Source organism: Chelonia mydas, chromosome 10 (genome assembly GCF_015237465.2).
Source record: "Chelonia mydas isolate rCheMyd1 chromosome 10, rCheMyd1.pri.v2, whole genome shotgun sequence".
Lineage (NCBI taxonomy): Eukaryota > Metazoa > Chordata > Testudines > Cheloniidae > Chelonia > Chelonia mydas.
In genome coordinates this window covers 44180187-44206515 of record NC_051250.2, presented here as the reverse complement: position 1 = coordinate 44206515, position 26329 = coordinate 44180187, and the positions used below count along the sequence as shown (strand labels likewise).

The 26329-nt window shown below is 41.3% G+C and overlaps 1 protein-coding gene across 10 annotated transcripts in view; it reads left to right on the top strand.

Moving 5' to 3' along the window:
* Nucleotides 1–26329, top strand: part of CSNK1G1 (casein kinase 1 gamma 1) — a 266160-nt gene that overhangs the window by 101358 nt on the left and 138473 nt on the right. For 9 of the 10 annotated variants that reach the window (XR_006284098.1, XR_005227197.2, XM_043523202.1 and 6 more), the window contains one exon: nt 16137–16177. Coding sequence is in view for 7 of the 10 variants with exons in the window: in XM_043523202.1 (XP_043379137.1) it covers nt 16137–16177 (41 nt within the window). In the remaining 3 variants the exon portion in view is untranslated. Of the gene's footprint in view, nt 1–16136; nt 16178–26329 lie in introns of those variants that run through there. The other variant, XM_043523203.1, reaches the window with a different exon arrangement.

Below are 26329 nucleotides of genomic sequence, written 5' to 3'. Positions count from 1 at the left end.
GCGTTATTTCTGGATTGGTTCCACAAGTGTTTCATTCCGGAGGTCAAGCGGTACCTCAAAGAGCGAGGATTTGACTTTAAAGTATTGCTGATCGTAGACAATGCTCCTGGCCATCCTGAGGCACTCCAGTTTGCGCATAACTACGTTGAAGTAGTCTCTCTCCCTTTTTTATTCTTTCTTTGTTCCGTCTCTCTCTCTTTTTGACTATATGTGATTTTCGCCTTACATGCTGACTTTAGAAACTAACCCTCCCGCAACTCCACTGTACTCCCTTTCAGCCTTTCATCTGCCTTAAGAGTCTTTTTGAAATTTGTCAGTAGTAGAGGTGCACCTCTACAGCAAAGGAATGTTGGTAGTCCCTTACCTTGACGATTGGCCTCTGAAAGGTCACTCTTGCAGAAGTTTCACTGGTTAATCACAAGGCCATAGACCTCTTCCTCGAACTGGGGCTACAACTGAACATTCAAAATTCATCTTGACTCCTGTAGAAAAGTTGGAATTCATAGGAGCTTACCTTGATTTGATAACCGTGAAAGTCTACCTCCCAATGCGCAAGTTTATGGCCCCATTCAGTATAGTCAACACAATCCAGTTCAGCGCTTAAACATCAGTCAAGAGCTTTCTACAACTCCTGGGACATAAGGCAGCTGGTACTTTTGTCATAGGCCATGCAAGGTTGCGAATGAGTTGCCTTTAGAGGTGGCTCAGGACAGTTAATTCACCGAGCAGAGAGTCTAAACAAACTACTGTCCATACCCACGTTCATGAAGGAATTCCTCTATTGGTGGTAACACCCTCACAATGTCTGTGCAGGAATTCCTTTTGCTCACCTTTCCCCAGCAATATTTATAATAGATTTATCCCTGTTAGGTTTGGGACGACATGTAGACACTCTCACAGCCAAAGGCAGGTGGACACCTCTTGAGGCCATTCTGCACATCAACTTGCTGGAACGCAGGGCAATGAGATATTCCTGTCTCCAATTTCGACCATTGATCAAGGCAAATACATAAAGATCATGACGGACATGTCATGCACATTCTATATCAACTGACAAGGTTGTACTTCACTGCATATTTCAACAATGGGGCACCCCTCAGGTAGACTAGTTCATCGTAGCCAGGAACAAGAAATGTACACAGTTCAGTTCAGGGGCAGGCTGGTTCACCAGTCCTTATGGGGATGCTTTCTTCTTCACTGGTCATCGGGTCTTCTGTATGCGTTCCTGCTAACTCCTCTAATATCCAAAGTTCTGGTCTAGATAAAGAAAGACAAGGCCAAGGTTATTCTAATAGTCCCGAGCTGGTCGATATAGACATGGTTCCCTTACATCATTCAGATAGCTAGTTGCTCACTGATCACTCTCCAGACTGCCCCTTCTCTTTTCTCCCAAGAAAACGGGCAGATCCTTCACGCGAATCTGAGTTCTTCACCTCAAAGCATGACTGGCCGTTGGTTTGCAGGATTAGAACCAACCTGTTCAAAGGCAGTAAAGAGAATACTATTTCACAGCATAAAATAGTCTACACACTACACTTACTTGCAAATGGACAAGATTCAGTTACTGCAGTGACCTTAAACACATTCCACCAACATCCTCATTGCTGTCAGATGTACTGGACTACATCCTAGAGTCGAAAAGCTAAGGACTATCTTTTGAGCTCCATTAGAGTCCATTTGGCAGCCATCCTGGATTTCCACTCCCAATAGAGAGTTTTTCCATATTCACTCACCCAATGGCGGTGAGGTTCCTCAAGGGAATTGGAAGATTCTTTCCACAAGTCAAGTGGTCTATCCCAACTTGAGACCTCAGTTTGGTTTTTAAATGCCTTACAAGACCACTGTTTGAACCAATGGCTACCTACTCACTCCTCCATTTATCAATGAAGAGAGCATTCCTGGTAGTTGTCATGTCTGCTTGATGAATTGGGGAAGTAGGAGCCCTTGTGGCATCCTCCTCTTCCTCCCTCCTCCCTCCCCCTTCCCCGCGCCTTCACAATATTTTTCAAAGACAGTCAGGTTATGACTGCACTCCAAAAATATCTTCAGAACTCCATATTAAACTGCCCATACATCTTTCTGTCTTTACCCTAAACCTCAACTGGTAAGGAAGAGATGCTGCTTTACACACTGTCAGGAGGGCTCTGACCTTTTACCTTGGCAGGACTAAATCTTTTAGAAAGTCTTCCAAGTTGTTTCTCTGTGCATCTGTGTTCTAGTACACATTGACTTTTATTCATGAAGGGGACATTTCATCCTTGTTAATTAACTAATCCATACGTTCAACAAATATTACTTTCTGGACAAATATGTGTAATATACCATAAACTGGATACTCAATTGGAGAGTATGCTTATAAAATTTGTGGATGACTCCAAGTTGGGAGAGATTGCAAGCATTTTGTTGGACAGAATTAGAATTCAAAATGACCTTGACAAATTGGAGAAATGATGGGAAATCAATAAGATGAAATTCAATAAAGTGCAAAGTACTCCACTTATAAAGGAAAATCAAATGCACACCTTTAAAATGGGGAATAACGGACTCTGTGGCAGTGCTGCTGAAAAGGATCTAGGGGTTATAGTGGATCACTATTTGAATATAAGCCACCAATGTGCTACAGTTGTGAAAAACACTAATATCATTCTGAGGTGTATTAACAGGAGTGCTATATGTAAAACACAGGAGGTAATTGCACTGCTCTATTCAGCATTGGTGAGGCCTCAGCTGAAGTACTCTATCCAGTTCTGGGAGCTACAGTTTTGGAAAGATGTGGACAAATTGGAGACTCTAGAGGAGAGCAACAAAAATGATAAAAAGTTTAGAAAACATGACCTCTGAGGAAAGGTTTATAAAACAACAACAAAAAAACCAGGGGATGTATAGTCTTGAGAAAAGAAGATTGGGGCGGGGGGGGGGGGAACACGACTCAGTAAGTCTTCAAATATGTTAAGGGCTGTTATAAAGAAGATGGTGATCAATTGTTCTCCATGGCTGCTGGCACTAGGACAAAAAGAAATGGGCTTAAACTGTGGCAGGGAGATCCAGATTAAATATAGTTTTTAACTATAATACTTATTCTCTGGAATAGGCTTGAGAATCCCCATTAGTGGAGGTTTTCAAGAACAAGTTGGACAAACACCTGTCAGGGATGGTCTAGGTTTACTTGGCTCTACATCAGCACAGGGGGCCAGACTTGATGACTTTTCAAGGCCCCTTCCACCTCTACATTTCTGTGATTCTAAATTGAGCTCAAGGATAAACAAACTTTTTTTTGTTCTAGAACTTGTTTGTGGAATGTCTTAACTAGTGTTTAACAACGTGTTGATTTAGCTCATTTAATTGGCAATTAAACAGTTAAAACAGGACCAGAAACTCTAAACTAAGTATGTCTTCAGATAGCTGGGTCCTCGTCTCAGTTTGCGTAACCTCTCATTCTGATATGATACCCACAGAATTAACATCAATAAGGAGGGTGTCTAGAGCTCCAGTTCCCAATCCTCTGCAGTTTCCCGTAGGCTGAAGGGTATTTTGATGCAGGAATATTCATTTTATCTTTGTCCCATCTGGACTAGTTCTGTGGCATGGTGAAGTGAGATATTGTCGTGATGCATATACAGTGCTAATGGAAGGCTGCTGCATTTTGGAGTTAAGCCCGGGTCAAGCTATACTAAACAAAACAGATGGGAAACTTTTGATTTTCAATAGCTTGTAACTTGCTCAAATCAGAACCAATTTTGGTGGGTTTGTCAAAGACTCCGTTCTGAAACTCAGGACTATTCTTTGACCAAATTTTAAGTTTCTGCTGCTAGCCATGGAGGTATGAGAGCTCTTTTTTTAACGTGTATAATGGCAACCGAATTATAAGGACTGCTTCTGTTTCCTGTGTAATATCTGAAACTAATTGTTGAGTCACATATCAGACTGAACAGCACTCCCAGCTTGCATAGATTGCTGTCACTTTAAATTGCTGCTTGTTAGAGGTTAAACTACCATGAAAATGTGGAGTGAGAAGGTCAGCTAGCTGGCTGTTCTTCCTATAATAAACAAAAATAGACAAAAGTCTGGAACATCTGCAGGGTCCAAACTAGAGGTCACTACTTGCAAGTGCATCTGCTTTAAAAATGACAGCAAATGTGGCAATGCTAAATTCAAACTATTAAGCTCTAAAGATTTGAAGGAAGAATACTGGTTCACATCTGGAGAGAGGTACGGCTGTACTCTGTTAGGAATGTGCAGTGTAGACACATCCATAGTTATTCACTTGGAAAAGCTTCTTAATGCTACTAGCTTATTAAAGAAATCAGTTTTTATTTTAAAATTTTATAGCTCATTCTGTGAAAACAATCCAAACCTGAATCAAGCATAAACTGATGCAGTGCCATGTCCCCAACATCCTTGTCTCCTCTTGTAAGGTGTGCCAGTAAAGCTATGCCAGCAGCTTCCTTAGTGAAGACACAGCTTATACTGGCAAAAGAGTTCTTTTGCCAGTATAGCTTAAACAAGTTACTGGAACAGAATAATTTATCCTGACAAAAATGAGCACCCACAAATTTCACTGACGTTAATGGGAATGACAGGTGTACACGGTACTTTTGAAAATCAAATCCCTTTTTATTTGCATGCCTAAATATAGTATTAGGGACCTATGTTTTGTGTGTATTTGGATCTCTGTCTAAATGTTAAGTCATTGTGCCTAAGAGTGCCCTTGAGAAGGTTTTTAAAAATAAATAGTAGGGTTCTAAAACATTAAACATCAGAACAGTAACCAGGCATCATGCTGGAAAATTTGGGTCATTTTCTTCACTGCAGAGAATGTGAATGAGAGTCCCACATGTGAGCCATTCTTTTTAGGTGACAAATCTGAGGAACTGTCCCAGATTAAGGTGTCAGTAGCGGAGGTTTTGGAACAAACTGATAAATTAAACAGTTTTATGTCACCAGGACCAGCTGGTATTCACCCAAGAGTTCTTAAGGAACTCAACATGAAATTGCAGAACTACTAACTCTGGTTTTTAACCAATCGCTTAAATCAGATGCTTTCTAATATCGCTTTCTATTAGATGCCTGGAGGATAGCTAATGTAACACAGATTTTTTAGAAAAGGCTCCAGAGGTGACCCTAGCAATTACAGGCCAATAACCCTAACTTCAGTGCCAGGCAAATTGGTTAAAACTGTAGTAAAGAATAGAATTATCAGACACATAGATAAACACAATCGGTTGGAAGAGTCAACACAGCTTTTGTAAAGGGAAATCCTGCCTCGTTGATCTATTACCTTTGTGGGGATCAACAAGCTTGTGTACAAGGGTGATCCAGTGGACATAGTATACTTGGATTTTCCGAAAGCCTTTGACAAGGTCCCTCATCAAAGACTCTTATGCAAAGTAAGCTGTCATGGGATAGAAGGGACGGTCCTCTTATGGATCAATAACTGTTTAAAAACTAGGAAACAAAGAGTAGGAATAAACAGCCAGTTTTCTCAGTGGAGAAAGGTAAGTATCGGGGTCTCACAGGATCTGTATTGGGACCTTTGACAAAATTTGCAGATAATACAAAATTACTCAAGGTAGTAAGATCAAAGCTGACTGCAAAGAGTTACAAAGGGTCTGAAAAAACTGGGTGACTGGGCAACAAAATGGCAGATGAAATTCAAAGTATTGCACATTGGAAAACATACAGCTAACTATACATAAAAAATGATGGGGTCAAAATTAGCTGCTACCACTCAAGGAGATGTTGTGAAGTCCAAAAGTATAACCAGGTTCAAATAAGAATTCGATCAATTCATGGCAGATAATTCCATCAGTGACTATTGACCAATATGGTCAGGAATGCAACCCCATGCTCTGGGTGTCCCTAAACCTCTGACTGCCAGAATCGGGGACTAGATGACGGGATGGATCACTCAATCTGAAGCATCTGACACTGGCTGGTGTTAGAAGGCAGCGGGGGGAGGGATAGCTCAGTGGTTTGAGCATTGGCCTGCTAAACCCAGGGTTGTGAGTTCAATCCTTGAGGGGGCCATTTAAGGATCTGGGGCAAAAATTGGGGATTGGTCCCACTTTGAGCAGCGGGTTGGACTAGATGACCTCCTGAGCTCCCTTCCAACCCTGATATTCTATGATTCTAAGACAGGTTACAGGGCTAGATGGACCATTGGTCTGACCCAGTATGGCCATTTTTATGTTATATTCCAATACAATATTTAAGTATCTGTCTGACTGTTACAGTTTAACAGATCTGCAATGAAAAATTTGACTCAGATTACTTTCTCTCCATGAGAATTGTAGGGCATCCACGTGTACTCTCTGCACATCTTTGAAAAGACTTGAGCTATACCTTAATTGTGCATCGTTTCAAAACAACTCTGGAACTCATGACGTTTTACAAGTGGGATTACCCACTATAACTCTTGAGCTTTTCCTTCCCATTCCAGCTGGAGTTTATAGAGACTTCAGATAATTTCTAAGACAATGAGAAGGATAGAAGAAGTTAGTTCTACACCCTGACCTCAAATAGCTCTACTGGTGTTCAGTATTTATATTGCTGTAACCCCAGAGGGTCCACTCACGTTAGGGCCCACAGTTTCAGGTACTATCCAAACATGTAAAGACACTGTCTGTCTTTACCCAGTCTAAATCTGTCTCTCAAACTTTTTAAATTCTGAGCTGCGGTTGTTGCTGTTTACGTCCCACTTAGGCACACAATTTATTTGTACAGTAGTTGTAGGGTTCAGACTGTGTGGACATCAATAACTAATTTTTATTAAATATTAAAACTTACTACTTCGCAAAAAGTAAAGAAATCAATTCATCTACAACTATTATCCTAATTGTATTTTTCAGTCTGGTGCTTTCAGTCCAAGTCTCTCTGATTTTCCTAATGGCTTTATTCTAACAGTTCCTTCCTGTCAAGCTCTTCGATTGCATCCTGAAACGATCTGATTTAGGTAGCAATTCAGTCAGTCTTTAGAGGAAAACTTGTCTCTCTCCTTAATTTTTAGCGTCTCCTGCCCTTGTACCAACTGCAAATACAAGAAATAGTGCTATTCTGCCAGCCCTGAGAAAATGAAAATGGAGCAATTTAAATAAAGACTATTTAATTCACTCTTTTAAAAATCATCGTTTTAAGTTGGGTCGAGGATTTGTAAAAACTAATGTGAAAATCTGTGCCACTGCAACTTTAAAATCCACCTAACTAAAAATGTATACATCTGTTTTTTTTAAATGCCACTATGGATAGAGTATATTAATTTTACAAAACTGCTATAGGGGTAAACCAAATATTGAAAATGAAGGCACTGATCCTATGAGCACTTGAACAGTTATGTAATTTTGCTCACATGATCCATTGACTAAGCACACTGGGTCGACCCATTGAAATGTTAAGCATGCGGATAAGTGTTTGCAGTATCAGAAGCTAAAACTTCATTATTCTTTATTATTTATTAATGCTACACATTAACTTCCAGATGCTCAGGAAGGCAGGGTGCTGAGTTCCTCTAGGGATGCTGTTCCAGGATATTGCTGTAGAGCTTCAAACTTTTATATAAACCTCCTGCCTGGTAGAAATCAGATCTGAAAACTCTCTTTGCTGGAAGTGAGATGGTGCTTTCTCTTAATTTCTGCTCTGCACCTCTGTTTCCTGGGTGTTGTGAGGGGTGGCTTTTTACTACTTTGTACCCTTTTCTCAAGCTTTTTTGTGCATGGGGTGTGTTTGCTATTCTACCCATTGCCTAGCTTGTTTCTTTGTGTTCTTATTCACCATGAATAGAATACAAGAATGGTCTCACCCAATATGGCGAAAGGTCCATCTAGCCCAGTATCCTGTCTTCCGACAGTGGCCAATGCCAGGTGCCCCAGAGGGAATGAACAGAACAGGTAATCATCAAGTGATTCTCTGTTGCCCATTCCCAGCTTCTGGCGAACAGGCCAGGGACACCATCCCTGTTCATCCTGGCTAATAGCCATTGATGGACCCTGTGACGTTGCACTCCATATATTTTATGGAAATATGCTTATGAGTGTGAATATGATATAACTGGAATATGCTTTATGCAAAAGATCTCTTGTAACGTATCGTAACAGGTTATAAACTACTGAATATACTCCTCCTATTTGTATGCATGTATCATTCTTGTATCTGAAGCTAAAATTATGAAGTATAACTCTGAGATCCTATTGTAATTATGCAAAGTGTGGGCCACTAATGGTGGCTTAGAATCTTGATGGCTCCCATTGACTAGGACAATTGGTTATAAATGGTTTATTTACCTGCAAGCCTTCCTGTCTATGTGTGGGCCAACACAGGAAAAATGGAGACTAGGGGTCTTACAGGGACATGTGACCATGTCACATGATACTGGAATCCATCTTAATCCTTGTACTTTTCCATTGATGAGGCAGGGGTGGGGACAAGCACAGACAAGATTCCCGCCTTGTGCCAAAGCTATAAAAGGGGGTGGAGCAGGACAAAAGGGGCTGCCAGTCATGAGAGAACCCCTGCTTACCACCTGAGATGTCTGCTGAAACTAACAAGGACTGTATCAGGAGAAAGGATTGGGCCCAGACTAGGAAGGAGTCTAGTCTGTGAAAGAAGCTTATTGGTGACGGTGAGATGTTACCTGTAATCAGTTTCTTAATGTATTAGGCTTAGACTTGGGTGTTTTTGCTTTATTTTGCTTAGTGACTTACTTTGTTCTGTCCGTTATTACTTGAAACCACTTAAATCCTACTTTTTATATTTAATAAAATCACTTTTGTTTATTAATAAACCCAGAGTAAGTGATTAATACCTGGGGGAGCAAACAGCTGTGATATAGAATATAGTGATATAGAAGGCAAACAATTAATGAATTTACCCTGTATAAGCATTATACAGAGTAAAATGGATTTATTTGGGGTTTGGATTCCATTGGGAGCTGGGTGTTGGAGACAGGTAACCTGCTCAATTAAAGTCTGCAGCTTTGAGGGCATGGCCCAGACCCTGGGTCTGTGTTGCAGAAGGCTAGCATGTCTGGCTCAACAAGGCAGGTTTCTGGAGTCCCAAGCTGGCAGGGAAAACAGGCTCAGAGGTAATTTCAGCACATCAAGCGACAGTCCCAAGGGAATCTCTGTGACCAAACCCATCACAGACCCATCCTTCAAGAATTTATCTAGTTCTTTTTTTGAACCCTGTTATAGTGTTGACCTTCAACATCCTCTGGCAAAGAGTTCCACAGGTTGACTGTGTGTTGTGTGAAGCAATACTTCCTATTGTTTGTTTTAAACCTGCTGCCTATTAATTTCATTTGGTGACCGCTAGTTTGTGTGCTTTGAAAAGGAGTAAATAACACTTCCTTATTTACTTTCTCCACACAAGTCATGATTTTTTTAGACCTCTGTCATGTCCCCACTTAGTTATCTCTTTTCCAAGCTGAAAATTCCCAGTCTTTTTAATCTTTTCTCATACGGAAGCTGTTCTATACTTCTAATAATTTTTTGTTGTCCTTTTCTGAAACTTTTCCAATTCCAATATATCTTTTTTGAGATGGGGTGATCAGAATGCACCCAATATTCAAGATGTGGGTGTACCAGGGATTTATATAGTGGCATTATAATATTTACTGTCTTATTATCTAGCCCTTTCCTAATAGTTCCTAACATTCTGTTAGCTTTTTTGTCTGCCATTGTACATTAAGCAGATGTTTTCAGAAAACTATCCACAGTGACTCTGAGATCTCTTTCTCGCGTGGGAACAACTAACTTAGACCCCTGTCGTTTTGTATGTATTGTTGGGATTGTTTTCCAATGCGCATCACTTTGCATTTATCAACATTGAGTTTCATCTGTTATTTTGTTGCCCAGACAACCAGTTTTGTGAGATCCCTTTGTAGCTCTTCACAGTCTGCTTTAGACTTAACTATCTTGAGTAATTTTGTATCATCTGCAGATTTTGCCACCTCACTGTTTACCCCTTTTTCCAGATCAGGTATGTATATATTGAATAGTACTAGACCTAGTACAGACCCTTGAGGAATACCGCTATTTACCTCTCTTCATTTTGAAAACTGACCATGTATTCCTACTCTTTGTTTCCTATCTTTTAACGAGTTACCAATCCATGAGAGAACCTTCCCTCTTATCCCATGACAGCTTACTTTGCTTAAAAGCCTTTGGTGAAGGTCCTTGTCAAAGGTTTTCTGAAAATCTAAGTACACTATTTAGTAGATGTAATAGCTCCAATGTCTGCTTCAGTTGCATACTACAAAGCTTTGAAATGTGTGGAAGATGACTGAAATGTAAGTATACCAGTGCTTTGTTGCATGTTACACCATAAATGGACTATTATAATGGTTTGAACCTACTAAACCTTTAAAAACCGTGTTGTATTGTGTGTCTTCACAAAGGTTTCCTCGGTGGTCACCCTGATGAGACAAACGGCCACACAGTCTGTCCATATGTGGACGACTGGCTGCTGATGGGCAGATCCAACAAGGAGGTCCAGTTGGTGATGCTATTCTTGCTTTGTCTCCTGGAATCATTGGATGTCTGTGTAAACAGTGTAAAGTCCCATGTGACTCCCATGAAAACCATAGATTTTATAGGAGCAACCCTGGACTCAACATCAGTGAAGGCCTACTTTCGTATGAACAGATTCCAGGCCATGAACATAAAACAGCTTACCATCTGACCATGGACCATAGTCAGGGTCTGTCTTTCCTTATTAAGGCTGCATGACTGCTTGTGCCTACGTAATGCCATTAATAGAATCATAGGACCGGAAGGGACATTGAGAGGTCATCTAGTCCAGGCCCTGCACTCATGGCAGGTCTCAGTATTATCTAAACCATTCCTTACAGGTGTTTGTCTTACCTGCTCTTTAAAACCTCCAATGATGGAGATTCCACAATGTCCCTGGACAGTTTATTCCAGTTCTAAACCATCCTGACAGTGGAAAAAGTTTTTCCTAATGTCCAACCTAAACCACCCTTGCTGCAATTTAAGCCCATTGCTTCTTGTTCTATCCTCAGAGGTTAAGGAGAATAATTTTTCTCCCTCCTCCTTGTAAAAACCTTTTTATGTACTTGAAAATTGTTATGACCGTCTCAATCTTCTCTTTTCCAGACTAAACAAACCCATTTTTTAAATCTTCTCTCATAGGTCATGTTTTCTAGACCTTTAATCATTTGTATTGCTCTTCTCAGGACTTTCTCCAGTTTGTCCACATCTTTCCTGAAATGTGGCACCCAGAACTGGACACAATACTCCAGCTGAGGCCTCATCAGTGCAGAGTAGAGTGGAAGAATTACTTCTTGCATCTTGCTTACAACACTCCTGCTAATACATCCCAGAATGACATTTGCTGTTTTTGCAACAGTGTTACACTGTTGACTCATATTTAGCTTGTGATCCACTAAGTCCCCCAGATCCCTTTCTGCAGTACTCATTTCTAGGCAGTCATTTCCCATTTTGTATGTGTGCAACTGATTGTTCATTCCTAAGTGGAGTACTTTGCATTTGTCCTTAATGAATTTCATCCTATTTTTTTCAGACCACTTCTCCATTTTGTCTAGATCATTTTGAATTTTAATCCTATCATCCAAAGTACTTGCAAGCCCTCCCAGCTTGGTATCGTCCTCAAACTTTATAAATTTGCTGTTATCTAAATCATTGATGAAGATATTGAGCAGAACCAGGCTTCATCTCCGTTGCACGCAGGCCTGGGTCCCGTCTCATCAGACAGACAACATGAATACCAAGGTGATAGTCCTTCTCAAGGTCACAGCTTCCCTGCTATGGTGTATATGTGCACGAGAGTCCCTTTCCTTCCACCCCCAGCCGATATGACCATTATCTCAGACGCATCTCTTGTATGTGGGCTTCCCATCCTGGACAATCACTCAGCACAAACACATGGTCTCCTTGGGAGGCCAGAATGCATATCAATTTTCTGGAGCTGAGGGCAGTCCACCTAGAGTGCAGCGCTTATACGGTTTCATCATATCCATAATGTCAGATTACGTGACAACCATATTTTACATAAAACCAGGGTGGAGCAAAATCACATCCTCTCTGTATAGAGGCAGTCAACTCATGGAACTGGTGCATCAGCAACCACATCACACTCTCAGCGCCATAACTACCAGCTACACAGAATTCTGTGGCAGTTTCAGCAGCACCTCTCCACAGACCATGAGTGGGAGATATGCAGTTCCGTCCTGAATGACTACTTCGCCCAGTGGGGAACACCATCTTGGGACCTGTTCATCTTTCAGATGAACAAGAAATTCAACTAATACTGCTCTAAAGCAGCACTAGGTCCAGGACTCCAAGGGCGATGCCTTTCTATTATCCTGGACAGACCAGCTGAGGCACTTGTATCCCCCTGCTACCTCAGGTTCTGTGAAAAGTTTGTCATAACGGGGATGAAATTTGTATCATTTTCGTCGCACCCAACTGGCCCAGACAGTTCCTGTTTCTGGATCTCCTCTGAATGTCAACCCATCCTCCCGTCATTATCTGACCTCTTCTGGGTCAGAAAAGAATGTCACCTAGACCTTCTTCATCTTGTGGCCTGGAATTCAGAGGGGTGCCAGACCTAGAGCGTTCATGATTAGAAGCCATTCAAACTATTCTCCATTACAGCAGAAAAGTCTCCGCTAGAAAGTGCTGCCTAGCTAAAGTGAGACATTTATTTATTTGGATGCAACAAAATCAGTTATCTCCAGAATCAACAGGTATCCTTGCTATTTTAGACTATCTCCAGGACCTCAGGACTTTCTATCAGCTTGCTGCAGGGTCTGCCTCCTCCAACAGAAGCCTTTATCTTTACTCACCCTACCACAATTCGATTCCCAAAAGGTCTTGTTAGAACCTTCATACCAGTGTTGAAACTCGCACTGCAATAGGACTTCAACCTGATACTCTCAGTATGTACTGGACTACCCTTGGAACTGATGGCCACATGTTCCATGTCATATCTATGCATGAAGGTTTTCTTTTTAGTCGCCATCACTTCAGCCAGATGCATGAGTGAACTGGGAGTGCTCATGGCTGACCTGCAATACACCATATTTCATGAGGTTTCTCTTTGTGTATGTCTACATGGCAATAAAACACCCACAGTTGGTCTGTATCAGCTGACTTGCGCTTGAGGGGCTATAAAATTGCAATGTACATATTCAGGCTCAGGCTGGAGCCCAGGCTCTGGGACCTTGTGATCCCTGTAGCACTAAACAATATGGCTTTTTAACGGATTGAGACTTACAGCTCTATGCATCTTTGTAGTAAAATCCAGCTTCTGGAAAATGTTTTTGACCAATGAACATTACTCAGTGTGGCATCTGTCAGTTAGGCATCCCAGGTGGAAGCCCTGAGAGGCAGCACCTTTAGCTTAATAGTACATTTAGCACCTTTCATCCCTGTCAGCTTAGGCAGCTGGACTGCTGCATTTTAAAGTTAGTTATAGAATTGTTCTCGTGGCTAGACAAATGGAGGGTGGGTAGCTGGCAATCCTCCAGATATGATAGCACATTTGGATGGCCCACTATGCACAACTTTTAGCTGGCTCCAAGCATGTCGCTAATTGGAGACAAATTTGTCGTCTTACCTCTGTTGTCTTATCTTGGCCTTGAATACCTCATTTACTGCAGAAACTGAAGTGAATGCTTAGCAGACCCAGGAGAATACTAATACTGCAAACTAGCTCAGTCTCATGAGGTCTTCTGCCTCTACTTCATTTACAATGTAGGTTCCTGCTTGCTATTGTCTGCTGAAATTCACACTTTCAATATTTAGTGCAGAGTAGAGTGGAAGAATTACTTCTTGCATCTTGCTTACAACACTCAGTTGCTTATTTAGTCCTTGAATTCCTATATTGATGTAGTAAAACAAGATTCCCATTGATTCTTAATTAAAAATGACTTCATGGCACCTTTTGAAAACTTGGCAGACGGGAGGCAGTGTGGCCTAGGGCATACAACACTAGACTTTGACTGAGATCTGGGTTCTATTCCTGGCTCAGTCACTAGCCTGTTGGGTGACCTTGGACAAGTTACTTCACCACCCAGTGCCTCAGTTTCCCCATCTGTAAAATGAGAGCAATTTTACTGTGAGATCTATGATGGAAGAAAACTGATATGCTCCCCATGTTTTGAGATCCTGAGAACACTGATTTTTACCTCCTATGCCGTAGTACATGCCCTATTTTCCTTCATTACCTGCAAGTGAATAATAGTTCAGCTTTGGGGCAGTTCAATAGTATTTCCATTTTGCAGCCATCAGAGTTCTATTGATCTTTCCAGATTCTAAGGATAGTCTTTGTGTTGTTAAAGTACAGAAAATACATCTATGCAAGTGCTGTGCCAATGCAGTGCAGTAGAAGTAAAAGCAGTATGCCTGTCACGTTATTAGGTAGGTGTACCTCCATCATAGGCCTCAGCATTGAAAACCAGTAAAGCGACTGCCTATAATTTCTAGCCTGATTCATGCTCCTAGAGGAGACTTAATTCTGAAAGCAGTAAGATTTAGTAGCTTCTCTTGGTTTCTTGTGATGTGAATGCATTGGAACAAACTGTAGAAAGGTGCCTCGCATATCTTTTGGGTGTGGTACAAATAAAAAAGCATAAAATGCCCAGGGAACATCACTCAATATATGTTTTGAACATGAACGCTGCACAGATAATAAATCAGTCAGTGTATGTAGAGAACTGCAAAACTTTGGTACCTTGCTAATTCGTGCAGGGTGGATTTATTTAAATCACCAACTTTAATAACGAGGTTTTCTGCTTGCTGATTTAAATCTATTTAAATAATTGACTTGAATTGTGCTTAGTATTTGTACGCTAGTTATCTTTCTAAAGAGAGGTTGATTTTCATTAATTGGTAACTATTAAAACATGTTGATTTTCAATTTAAGGCTTGTGCGCGCTGCGGCACCGTGCAGACTACGGGGCTGTGAATTGCAGAGCACTCCAAAAAGTTGCACTCAGACTGCCCCGTGTGGACACTGCTGGCGCAAACTAAAAGGTGCCTCGTTCATGTTAATGTAATTCTCCATGTTAACACAGAGTAGGTGCCTTTTAATTTGCGTCAGCAACGTCCACACGGGGCAGTTAAAGTGCAATTCTTTGCTATTTGTATCCCCATAATCTGCACTGCGGTGCAGAGTAAATGTAACCAAAATAGAGCCTTTACACTAAATTTTGTGCTGCTCTTTATTAATCAGGAGAACAGTGTCTATACAAATGTATTTAAGCAATTAGTTAGCTTAACTGACATTATTCAGATTCCTAATTGTTATGTTTTATTATTTTAGAAAACTATGAGCATTTCTTAATTACAGGTAAAAAAAAAAATGAATCTAGTAATTTGTGTCAAGCTCTGTTTGGATGGAAATAAATAAATTGGTTAGTCTCTAAGGTGCCACTAGTACTCCTTTTTTTTGCGGATACAGACTAACACGGCTGCTACTCTGAAACCTTTAGAATTAGTATATCTCATCCTCTCACACCTACTTGATTCTTAGATTGGAAGAGGAAGACAAGATTTTTTTCCTTTTCAACACCCATTGGTTTCTTAACTTTGAATTAACTAGTTATTGAACTAAACTAGTTGAATAAACTGAAATCAAGAAAATATTTTCTCTGCACTTGCAGAAGAGGCTACTACTTTCAAAAGCTGGTTTAACACTTCAACAAACTCTGGTTTGATGTGCTTTGTCAGTGACTTCTACCAGATGAGTGGCTTGACTCTATTTAAAATGGCAGTGGATGTGTACTGGTTAATATTTGTTATAGATGATAGTATGTTTAGGCCTTAACGTAGCTTGTCATAATCTATTCTAAATGGCTTTATTTTCTAAAAAGCCTTTAATTTAAATAAATCCGATTTAAGTAAAAATCAACTTTAATTTTTTTAAATCAATTTTTATCCACCCTGAATTAGTGCAAGCTGTTTCTATTCTACTCTGGTGAGCTATAATACTTATTGTGGATTATTAATAATTATACCTATGTTCGGTCTGTTCATTGTATTGTCTAAATTGCTCTTTGCACTTACAGTGCACAATGAGAGTTTATCATGCATGACTCCTTAGGCTAGGAATATTATCTGTCATACATGTGATACTGAAAGTCTTTCTTTTTTTCACAGGCAAAAATCTCTATACCAATGAATATGTAGCGATCAAACTGGTAAGTAGAACCTTAATTTAATGGTTGTATTTCTTAAAAATATCTTGACAGTTGCAAATGTCATGCACAGAAGGCAGCTTTTTCACCCTACACTTATTTTATACTGAACTGTGGCTGAACAGAGGTGAGATCATCATCCTAGGCTAGGGTAATATATTGAATGAGAACAAGATTTTTCAATTAAAATAGATGCTTAGAGAATTTTAAAAGCATAGCTGTGGCACCTTTCTTAAACTGGAATGATGGGGGTGTAGAGGATATCATGTAGATCCTAGTGAATGGTGCTGTTTGGGTTATCACTTATATGTTCCAATGTTGCCACCTTAGAATTATGGTTGTCTGTGTCCATGATTTCATTGCCCCAGCAATTTTTTTTTTTTTTTTTTTTTAAAGATTGCAAGCCTGTTGTGTCAGGTACTGTGCTTTCCTTTGTACTGCACTTAGCACATTGAGCACTTCCGGAAACATGTTATCAACCAGCTATTTTTCTGATTCCATAAAAACCCAAGTTGTATACTTTGAAAATATAAAGGACAACCAAAAAGTCCTCATTGCCCAAAGCAAATTAATAAAAAAAAAAAAGCAATTTCTATTTTTAATAACCTATTTAAGAAAACTCATTTAAACTATTCTAATTCTTTAGTTCTCTGTCTGTATAGTTGATTTGTGAACAATGTCTGAGTAAGCCATAGTTTATCCATGGCATGTAAGAAGCTTTCCATTTTGTATGCAGTGCCCAAATTACCAATAAGTTGTCAGGCTGCAGCAAAACAGGTTAAAAGGTAGAGACCAAGCTGTGCAGTGCTCCATATTCGTTGTGAGCAGTGATGGAGGAAGCAGGGGAAAATCTCAGCTGAAAAGAGGTCTCTTTTGGGGATGGTGCAACTCCAAACGTATGGTGTCATACCTTGAACTCCTCAAATGACAATGACAGGAGTTTGCTAGAGTAGGCATAGCCTTGTCTGCCACATCTTCCAAGAGCTTGGTTTCCTTCCACCTTAATCTGAGGAGTGCCCAAAATTGAAGACCATAGTGCTCCCTGAATTACTTATACCTTCATCCAGGCCACCTTATATATGCATAATCAGATGGACAGCTATAGAGGATTTATTACTATGAAAAACATGAAAAATGGCTGGATTCTGTCCTTTTAGTGGCATGCAATTGACTTTTGGGAATCTGGATAAAGAATGCCTGAGTGTTTTCACATGTCCAGTATTATATGCCTCAGGGGAGATGGTATTCAGTTCATGTACAATGCCTGTAATGTGGAGCTCACATGATGTGGGTTCTCGTGTCTCTTCCTTCTCCCAACAGCTGCAGTGAATTTTGATGGAAATTTTTTTTAAAGAAGCATAGCAAATGGCTGGAATACAGCTTTCCTTTTGATCAATTGCCCCTCTATAATACAAATAGACACATTGTAGTCTGACAGTGGTTAAAACATGAGAGTGGGAGTCAGGGAAATTGTCTAACTTGGTTAAGGTCTAGCAGGTCTGCCAGAGCCAAGTTGCCTATCCTCTGTGCCCTGTAAAATAAGAACATGTACTACACCAAACTGAGGTGTTTCACAACACTTAATCAGGAAAGAGGTGCAAGAGACACTTAACTGGAACTCAACCATTTAGGACCAGCTTCAGGTATTCTTTAATTACAGAAATTTAAACAAAGCTTGAATATATAAATTTCAACTTCCATCTGTGTTACACTTAAAAAACAAACAAAAACAAACCTAATTCAGGTATTTAGAATTCTTAGTCTTGCATTTTATATCAGTCCATCCCTTCATTGGCTTTCCTAGTTGTGTGCAGCTGGCAGATGTTGCCTACTTGTTAAGTGTGGTCAGTGTGTCCATCTCCTTAGGAAGCTCCATACTGTTGCTTGGAGGAGATGGACCAACTACATGTTTCCAAACCCTCTGTTCTCAAGGCCAGGAGGAGAGAAGTAGAGAGATTTCACTCTCAATTCAGGTAACATCTAAAACTATCTCTTGATTCCTGAGAGCTTCAGAGGTGCACGCCCTTCTCGCACAGGCAGCACCAAGCAATCTAGTTAGAATCATAGAATACCAGGGTTGGAAGGGAGCTCAGGTGGTCATCTAGTCCAATCCCTTGCTCAAAGCAGGACCAATCCCCAATTTTTGCCCCAGATCCCAAATGGCCCCCTCAAGGATTGAATTTGCAACCCTGGGTTTAGCAGACCAATGCTCAAACCACTGAGCTATTCTGTCCCCCTAGACATTAGAACAAAGGGCAGAACATGAACTGCATGCCCAACTTCTCTGGTTTTGCACTGAAGGAGAGCTATGCTACTTCTGTGCGCAGGCAGCAGTTGAGAGGAATTCCGCTGACAAGACAGTCCTTCCTTTTTTATGGAGGGCAGAAAGGCAGTTCCTGCCCATGAGAACCTAGTGTTTGCAGGGTTCATGTTGGGTAGGCATACAGTGCATTTGCTTCTTGGGCTGCCCCATCTCTACTGTTGTAGTGTCTGGTTTTGAGAGTAGTGTCAAGGGACCAATGTGCACTATAGCCTGTGCCTCTGTAAATTTTGGACCTTCTCCTTGGGAGTAAGTCCAAACTATCTGGTCTTTTTTATGAAGACCAGGTCAGCGGTAAAGAGAAATGTCCTTTTGTAATACTTAGTTGGCTGTCCATCGGAAGGGGGACAAGCACACTACTTTCTTGTAAAGCTGTGTAAACCCTCACTGTTTCTACCCCACCTGCATCTCTTATGATACTGAGCTAGTTTGGAACCTGTGGCTTCCTTTTATTTTTTGTTTTGAAGTAAAAACATCAGCTGGACCATTTTGGAGGAATACTTCTAGTTGCTCCCAGCCAATCTGAGGGCTCTCAGCGTAGATGTGGTCTTCTTTGTACAGTGAGTTCTTTCATTGTCTTGCGAAAGACTTCTTGCAAGACTTCTCGTGTAGTGGATGTTTCTCTTTATATGCTGTGCAGCTGAAGGTATGGCATCCTACCCAGTACCAAGGAAGTGTGTATATACTGAGAATTGGGAATAGATTCTCTAGTCATATTAATCGTGGCATCCAAACACTGAGCAGAAAATTACTCAAACTTTTTGACAAAACCATGGCAAACTGACTGAAGAAAAAATGCTTCTCGCAAGCAGCCAAAGAATTTCAATTCTTCTGTTGATTGAAGCGGCCCTTCTATGACTTTAATGCAGGGGTGGGCAAACTATGGCCCACAGGCAGTTTTAAGTTTTAAGCCCGTGAGCCGCACCATGCAGTTCGGCCCCGCTCCAGCTGGGGTGTGGGGTCGGGGCCTGGCTGGGGCACTAGGTCGGGGGCCGAACCATGCGGCTTGGCCCCACTCCGGGGCTCCAGCCGGGGTACAGGGTCCCGGGCCGCACCACGCTGCTCCCGGAAGCTGCGGCATTGCCCTGCTCCGGCTCCTACATGCTCCAATGGGAGCTGCAGGGGCGGTGCCTGCGGATGGGGCAGCATGCAGAGCCGCCTGGCCGCGCCTCCACGAAGGAGCCGGAGAAGGGACATGCCACTGCTTCCGGGAGCCGCTTGAGGTAAGCGCTGCTCAGAGCCTGCATCCCTGAACCTCTCCCCACGTCCCAACCCCCTGACCCAGCCCTGATCCCCCTCCCGCTCTCCGAACCCCTCAGTCCCAGCCCAGAGCACCCTCCTACACCCAAACTCCTCATCCTTAGCCCCAGAGCGTGCACCCCCTTCCGCACCCCAGCCCCAATTTTGACAGCATTCGTGGCCCTCCATACAATTTGTATTCCCTAATGTGGCCCTCAGACCAAAAAGTTTGCCCACCCCGCTTTAATGCCGTCTGTTATTGGAGAGACCAGTTACAATTCACAAAACTGATGGATGTGAGAACCTGAAATACATGTAATTGAATAAATGGTTATCAGGGAAAGAGGGAGGGAACTCAGAAATAGGGACCAGATTTCTTGTATTCGTGAAGTAGCTCTGAGTGCATAACTGCTTAGTCACTAACTTGTTCAGATAGCTGTACAATTGAAATATTGGCACAAATGATACTGGCACAAAATAGGGAGAAATGGGGCCAAGAGTGGACAGCAGTGCTTACTGAAGACATGGTTAAGAGAATGCTTAAGGTGATGACTGGGGAGCTGGTCCAGAGCTGAATGTCTAATTCATTAATTAGAGAGGAAGCACGTTACAGTTGGATCTGGTGGATTGTGAACTGTCAAGGTGAAAAGCTAGGAAAATAGTATTGAGATGGGAAGAGAAGGAAGAGCCCATAATCAAAATCAGGATGTCAAGAATCTTCAAAACACTTTATAAACATTAACATTTCTTTCCATTTTCACAGATGTGGAGTCAGACAGAAAGTTTGGCACCTACTTTCTGAAATTTTTGAAGTGTGCAGATGTGTTTCTAGCTTGCACATGCAGCTAACACACTCCGTTCACTGCACATAGAAATTAAGTGCACCTGATGCTTTTAAAAAGCTGGTGTGGGTGGTGTTCCCAGTCTACCTGCGGAGTCTGTCAGAACCAGAATTAGGTCTTGTGGGCTCCTCAGATCATACTGTACAATAAAGATCCAATTTGTAAACTCATTCATTTAAAGAGTGTACATGAAATAGGCTCCTGCAGCTTTAACAAAAACAGAAATCCAGCCGTTCTGTGCTTTTGTTTTCTACACTAAGCAGGTTTTATGAAGATTGTTTAGCAATGGTATAAATAATTCCCTTCATGGAAAGAAGCCAGTAATATACAAAGGACTCTTAGACTAAAAATTATTACACGTAGTTCTGTCTCACTCACTAGCAGAGGCTTCTACAAGGCTTTCTTTTTAAAATTTTCTTTGGCAATGACTCAGCTGAGCTAAAGTCCTAAGAGACTTTTCTGTCCTTGAAAATAACTTGAAGGTTGACAGGGAAATAAAATAGCTGTGTGATCAGCATATTCTTCTGAAGAAGTTTGCTTTAGGGGAACAGTCTTTTCTTTTTGTGTGCATCATTGGGGTCAAGTCAAAGGAGAGCATTCTGTGCAAAATCTCCTACTGCTCTGACTGTTCTTGGGATTCTCTCTGGAATCCGAGAGTCAGTGCTGCAGTTCTGCCTGTATTTTTTTTATCCCTCCAGAGCCCCCTGTAAGGGAATCTTAGAATTCCTGTTAAATCTAAATGGGAGGCAAGTTTAGGAATCATGGTATTATCTTTGATAAATAAAAGCCAGCATTCCCTGATCTAATCTGTGGAGAGTTACCTTTGTGGGTGTTGGATTGACAAAACTAAGAATCTTTGTAGATATTGTCGTGCATCTTCAGAGTTTTTTCTTCTTGCATCTTTTCTGCCAGTTGAAACCATCCATCCCCATTCCTCCCTGCATAAACACTTTTTGCCACAGAATTTACTTCCACCACTTAAAGGAGGTAGTCTGGTTAGTGGGTCTACTGGATGGATAGATTTCTCATCCAGTTCTGTCACACAACCGGATTCCAACTTGAAAATGAGGGGTTTATGTAGCAAAGCAGTAGCCTATTTCTGTTCCATGCATGGGCTGAATAGCCTTGATGATGATTGTCCAGCTGTCTCTTTCTAGACTTTTAATCATGGATTAATCTCTGGATATTTGAGCAATAGAGATTTCAGCCCAAGGCAGGTCTTTTCTGCCAGGGAACAAAGAGGCTTGGCTGGGGTTTGAACAGCTTGTAGGCAGTTCAAGTTCCAATCAAGATCTTTCTACTAATTGAAGGGGAGGTCTTAACCTGTAGTTCTTACTCAATGGAAGTCTGTGGACATTGGGGCCTAGAAACCTTGCAGGACAGGACAGGACATGGTTTGAAAATGAGACTAGAGACTGAATTATCTGCTCAGGTCTGCCCTTCCAGTCAGAGCTCAGCATATTGCACCAGTGTGGGGAAAACCTGTACAACTATTGCCTGCACTCAGTACCTTCTGTGGAGGCCTAGAAGTCTTAACTCACTGGGGCTGCAGTTTAGCATCTTTTAATCAACATTAAAGTCACTTATAGATAGCAACTGGTTTCTTTACAGGCAAACTTCTGCTAAGGTCTAGGTTGATTTAACTTTCCCATACTTTTAAAACTGAATTTCAGAAGCAGACTAGGTAGATCTTTGTCTTATTGGATTCCTTGTCAGGTTATGAACCTGTTAAAAAAAAGTTGAGAGTAGGAAATGCTAGCTTTTTTTCCATATGTAGGAAATGTCACCTCTTTCCATCTCCCCCATACCTGCTGGGATTCTTTGTGTTCTGTATTAATCTTCTTTCTTGGAGGCCCTTGCTCTATTAACAATCCTACCATGGCCATAGGATCTCTCTCCGCTTTCATTATAACTGCAGTGTCAACACTGGGCATGAGCAATAGGTTAATGCGCTAATAGCTGAACCGTATTCAGTCATTGGTTTTCAGATGTAGGGTGGATTTAATTTAAATCACTAGTCAGGAAGACTTGATTTAATCATGGATTTCTACCTAAGTGCATTCTTGTTGGTTGTTGTAACCTTAATACATATTCTTCACAACTCAGAGATAGATGTAGGTTTCCTTTTTAGAAGGTACACATTATACATTTTTAAAGTGATTTATTTTGAAAACTTCAGATTAGTTTTACAGCTATATCAGAAAATGAATGATTGGTTGCTTCAATTACCTTTGGTAAATGAAGCAGATGTTTGAGGTCACTGGGAGGTGAACTATCTCCAATTCAACAGGTTACTCATTAATATTTGGAGGACTTTCTTGCCATGCTGTATTAGGAGGAGAACATCATCAGACAGACATTTAAATTGTTTCATTTAACTAAAACAACTACGTTATGTATTCTGGATTTTTTTTCTTCAATTTCAACAAAAGGAAAGAGTGAGCCCCTTACTGAATGAGGGAGGCAACCTAGTAACAGGATGTGGAAAAAGTTAATGTACTCAATGTTTTTTTTGCCTCCGTCTTCACAGACAAGGTCAGCTCCCAGACTACTGCAGTGGACAGTACAGTATGGGGAGGAGGTGACCACCCTTTGTGGAGAAAGAAGTGGTTTGGGACTATTTAGAAAAGCTGGACGAGCACAAGTCCATGGGGCCGGACGTGCTGCATCCGAGGGTGCTAAAGGAGTTGGCGGATGTGATTTGCAGAGCCATTGGCCATTATCTTTGAAAACTTATGGCGATCGGGGGAGGTCCCGGATGCCTGGAAAATGGCTGATATAGAGCCCCTCTTTAAAAAAGGGAAGGATGAGGATCCAGGGAACTACAGGCCAGTCAGCCTGACCTCAGTCCCTGGAAAAATCATGGAGCAGGTCCTCAAGGAATCAATTCTGAAGCACTTTGACGAGAGGAAAGTGATCAGGAACAGTCAGCATGGATTCACCAAGGGCAAGTCATGCCTGACTAACCTGACTGCCTTCTATGACAAGATAACTGGCTCTGTGGATGAGGGGAAAGCAGTGGGCATGTTATTCCTTGACTTTAGCAAAGCTTTTGATACGGTCTCCCACAGTATTCTTGCCAGCAAGTTAAAGTAGTATGGGCTGGATGAATGGTCTATAAGGTGGATAGAAAGCTGGCTAGATCATCAGGCTCAATGGGTAGTGGTCAATGGCTCCATGTCTAGTTGGCAGCTGGTATCAAGCGGAGTACCCCAAGGGTTGGTCCTGGGGCGGTTTTGTTCAATATCTTCATTAACGATCTGGAGGATGGCGTGGATTTCACCCTCAGCAAGTTTGCAAATGACACTAAACTGGGAGGAGTGGTAGATATGCTGGAAGGTAGGGATAGGATACAGAGGGACCTTGACAAATTAGAGGATTGGGCCAAAAGAAATCTGATGAGGTTCAACAAGGGCAAGTGCAGAGTCCTGCACTTAGGACGGAAGAATCCCATGCACTGCTTCAGACTAGGGACCAAGCGGCTAGGCTGCAGTTCTGCAGAAAAGGACCTAGGGGTTACAGTGGATGAGAAGCTGGATATGAGTCAACAGTGTGCCCTTGTTGCAAAGAAGGCTAACGGCATTTTGGGCTGTATAAGTAGAGGCATTGCCAGCAGATCGAGGGACTTGATCGTTCCCTTCTATTCGGCATAGGTGAGGCCTCACCTGGAGTACTGTGTCCAGTTTTGGGCCCCACACTACAAGAAGGATGTGGAAAATTGGAAAGAGTCCAGTGAAGGGCAAAAATGATTAGGGGGATGGAACACATGACTTATGAGGAGAGGCTGAGGGAACTAGAATTATTTAGTCTGCACAAAAGAAGAATGAGGGGAGATTTGATAGCTGCTTTCAACTACCTGAAAGGGGGTTCCAAAGAGGATGGCTCTAGACTGTTCTCAGTGGTAGCAGATGACAGAACAAGGAGTAATGGTCTCAAGGTGCAGAGGGGGAGGTTTAGGTTGGATATGAGGAAAAAAATTTTCACTGGGTGGGTGGTGAAGCACTGGAATGTGTTACCTAGGGAGGTGGTGGAATCTCCTTCCTTAGAGGTTTTTAAGATCAGGCTTGACAAAGCCCTGGCTGGGATGATTTAGTTGGGGATTGATCCTGCTTTGAGCAGGGGGTTGGACTAGATGACTTCCTGAGGTCCCTTCCAACCCTGATATTCTATGAAACAAGCATATGAATTTTTGAATTTAGTTAAACATTAAGTTTTTTTTTAAATCAGGTTTGTTTTTGTTAAAATTGTTAATTAAAATAGGTAAATGAAATATTTTTTAAAAAAACAAAAATTAAATCTACTACATCAGCCAGGTCAACCTGAGAAACTTAAATTGTTGGCTTGTGCAGCTAACTCAGTCATCTTCACCTTCATTTTCCTGTTTCTTCATAATCTGGAAAAGAAAAACAAACTTTCCTGCTTTTTCGGGTCCCAAACAATTTCTCAATTTGGAATGAATTAGTCCAAAGGAAGAAAATATTCTTTCTACACCTGCAGAAGAAACTACTGCTGTTAAAAGTGAGATGATCACTTTAACAGTCTCTGAATCCAGGTGCTTAAGTGACTTCCACCAGTTCACTGGTGTGACTTTCTTTAAAACGTCATCAGCAAACATATATTTCTTGAATGGTTCACCCTTAGCTCTGAAGTTTATTATAGTTGGCTTTATGGAGGGATGATAGTTGGATGTCCATGTGATAGCCAACTCCTCTTCTTCAGCAGTTAAGATTTGACCCTGGTACCGAGTATTGAGAATATTTGCAAGAAAATGAGCTGTAGATAGTGCTTGTCCCATTCATTTTTTTAATGCTTGTAATTTAACTCTGTCATTGCATATGTCTCTTTTTAAGATCTCACTCAGTTCCTTCCAAATTTCAACAGTGTCAGCAATAAAACAGCTATTTCCCTGCATTTTGTTCAAGGCAACAGAAATAGGCTTCAGGGTGCTCAGCATGTGTTCAACATTTCTCTTAAGCCCAATGTTGAGAACTTTGGCTGTGACAGTGCTATCTATTTTTTCACAATTTTGTTCACAAACTGTCATTAGATTAGGCCAGTTCTTGATATAGTGCCTAAAACAGTCCACTACTGAGTTCCATCACACGTCTTGTGGGAGAGTTAGCTTGGTTCCTCCCACTTTTTTCAAAGCAGCTGCTGCAAAGTGGTTGTTACGGAAGTATTTTGAAATTGCAACAACATGAGCCTCTATTTCTGGAACACTGAAGTTTTTGACTAGGAGGCACATGAAATGAGCACCCCAAGCGTATATTATTAGCTTGGAACTCTCTTCATTCTCTCCTAAATAATTTTGTCTCGTCTTGGATACATTTACAGCATTGTCTGTGGCACATACAACAGGATCATTGTGGACATTGCTCCACCCATCAAGACTCAGGTTAACAATTTTATCCTCTAGACCTTTTGCACTCTGCTCAATTTCTCTTTCATACACTTTATCCAGCAATTTGCCTGCTATATCAGCTCTATTCAGTGGACTGTGTCCTGGTCTTAATGACTGAACCATGTTAATGAAGTGTGGGTTCTCAATTATACGGAAAGGAGAGTTTGTTGCATAAACAAGCTGGGCAATTTTTTCGTGAATTACCTCTTTTTGTAATCTGCTGGTTCTTATCACAAACTTATCTATGGTTGTTTCTGGATGATGGAGATTTTTTTTTTCTTTTTGCTGCAGGTCATATACTGTAGCTATGTGACATACGTGTTGTGACCAAAACACTATAATTGCCAGATAAC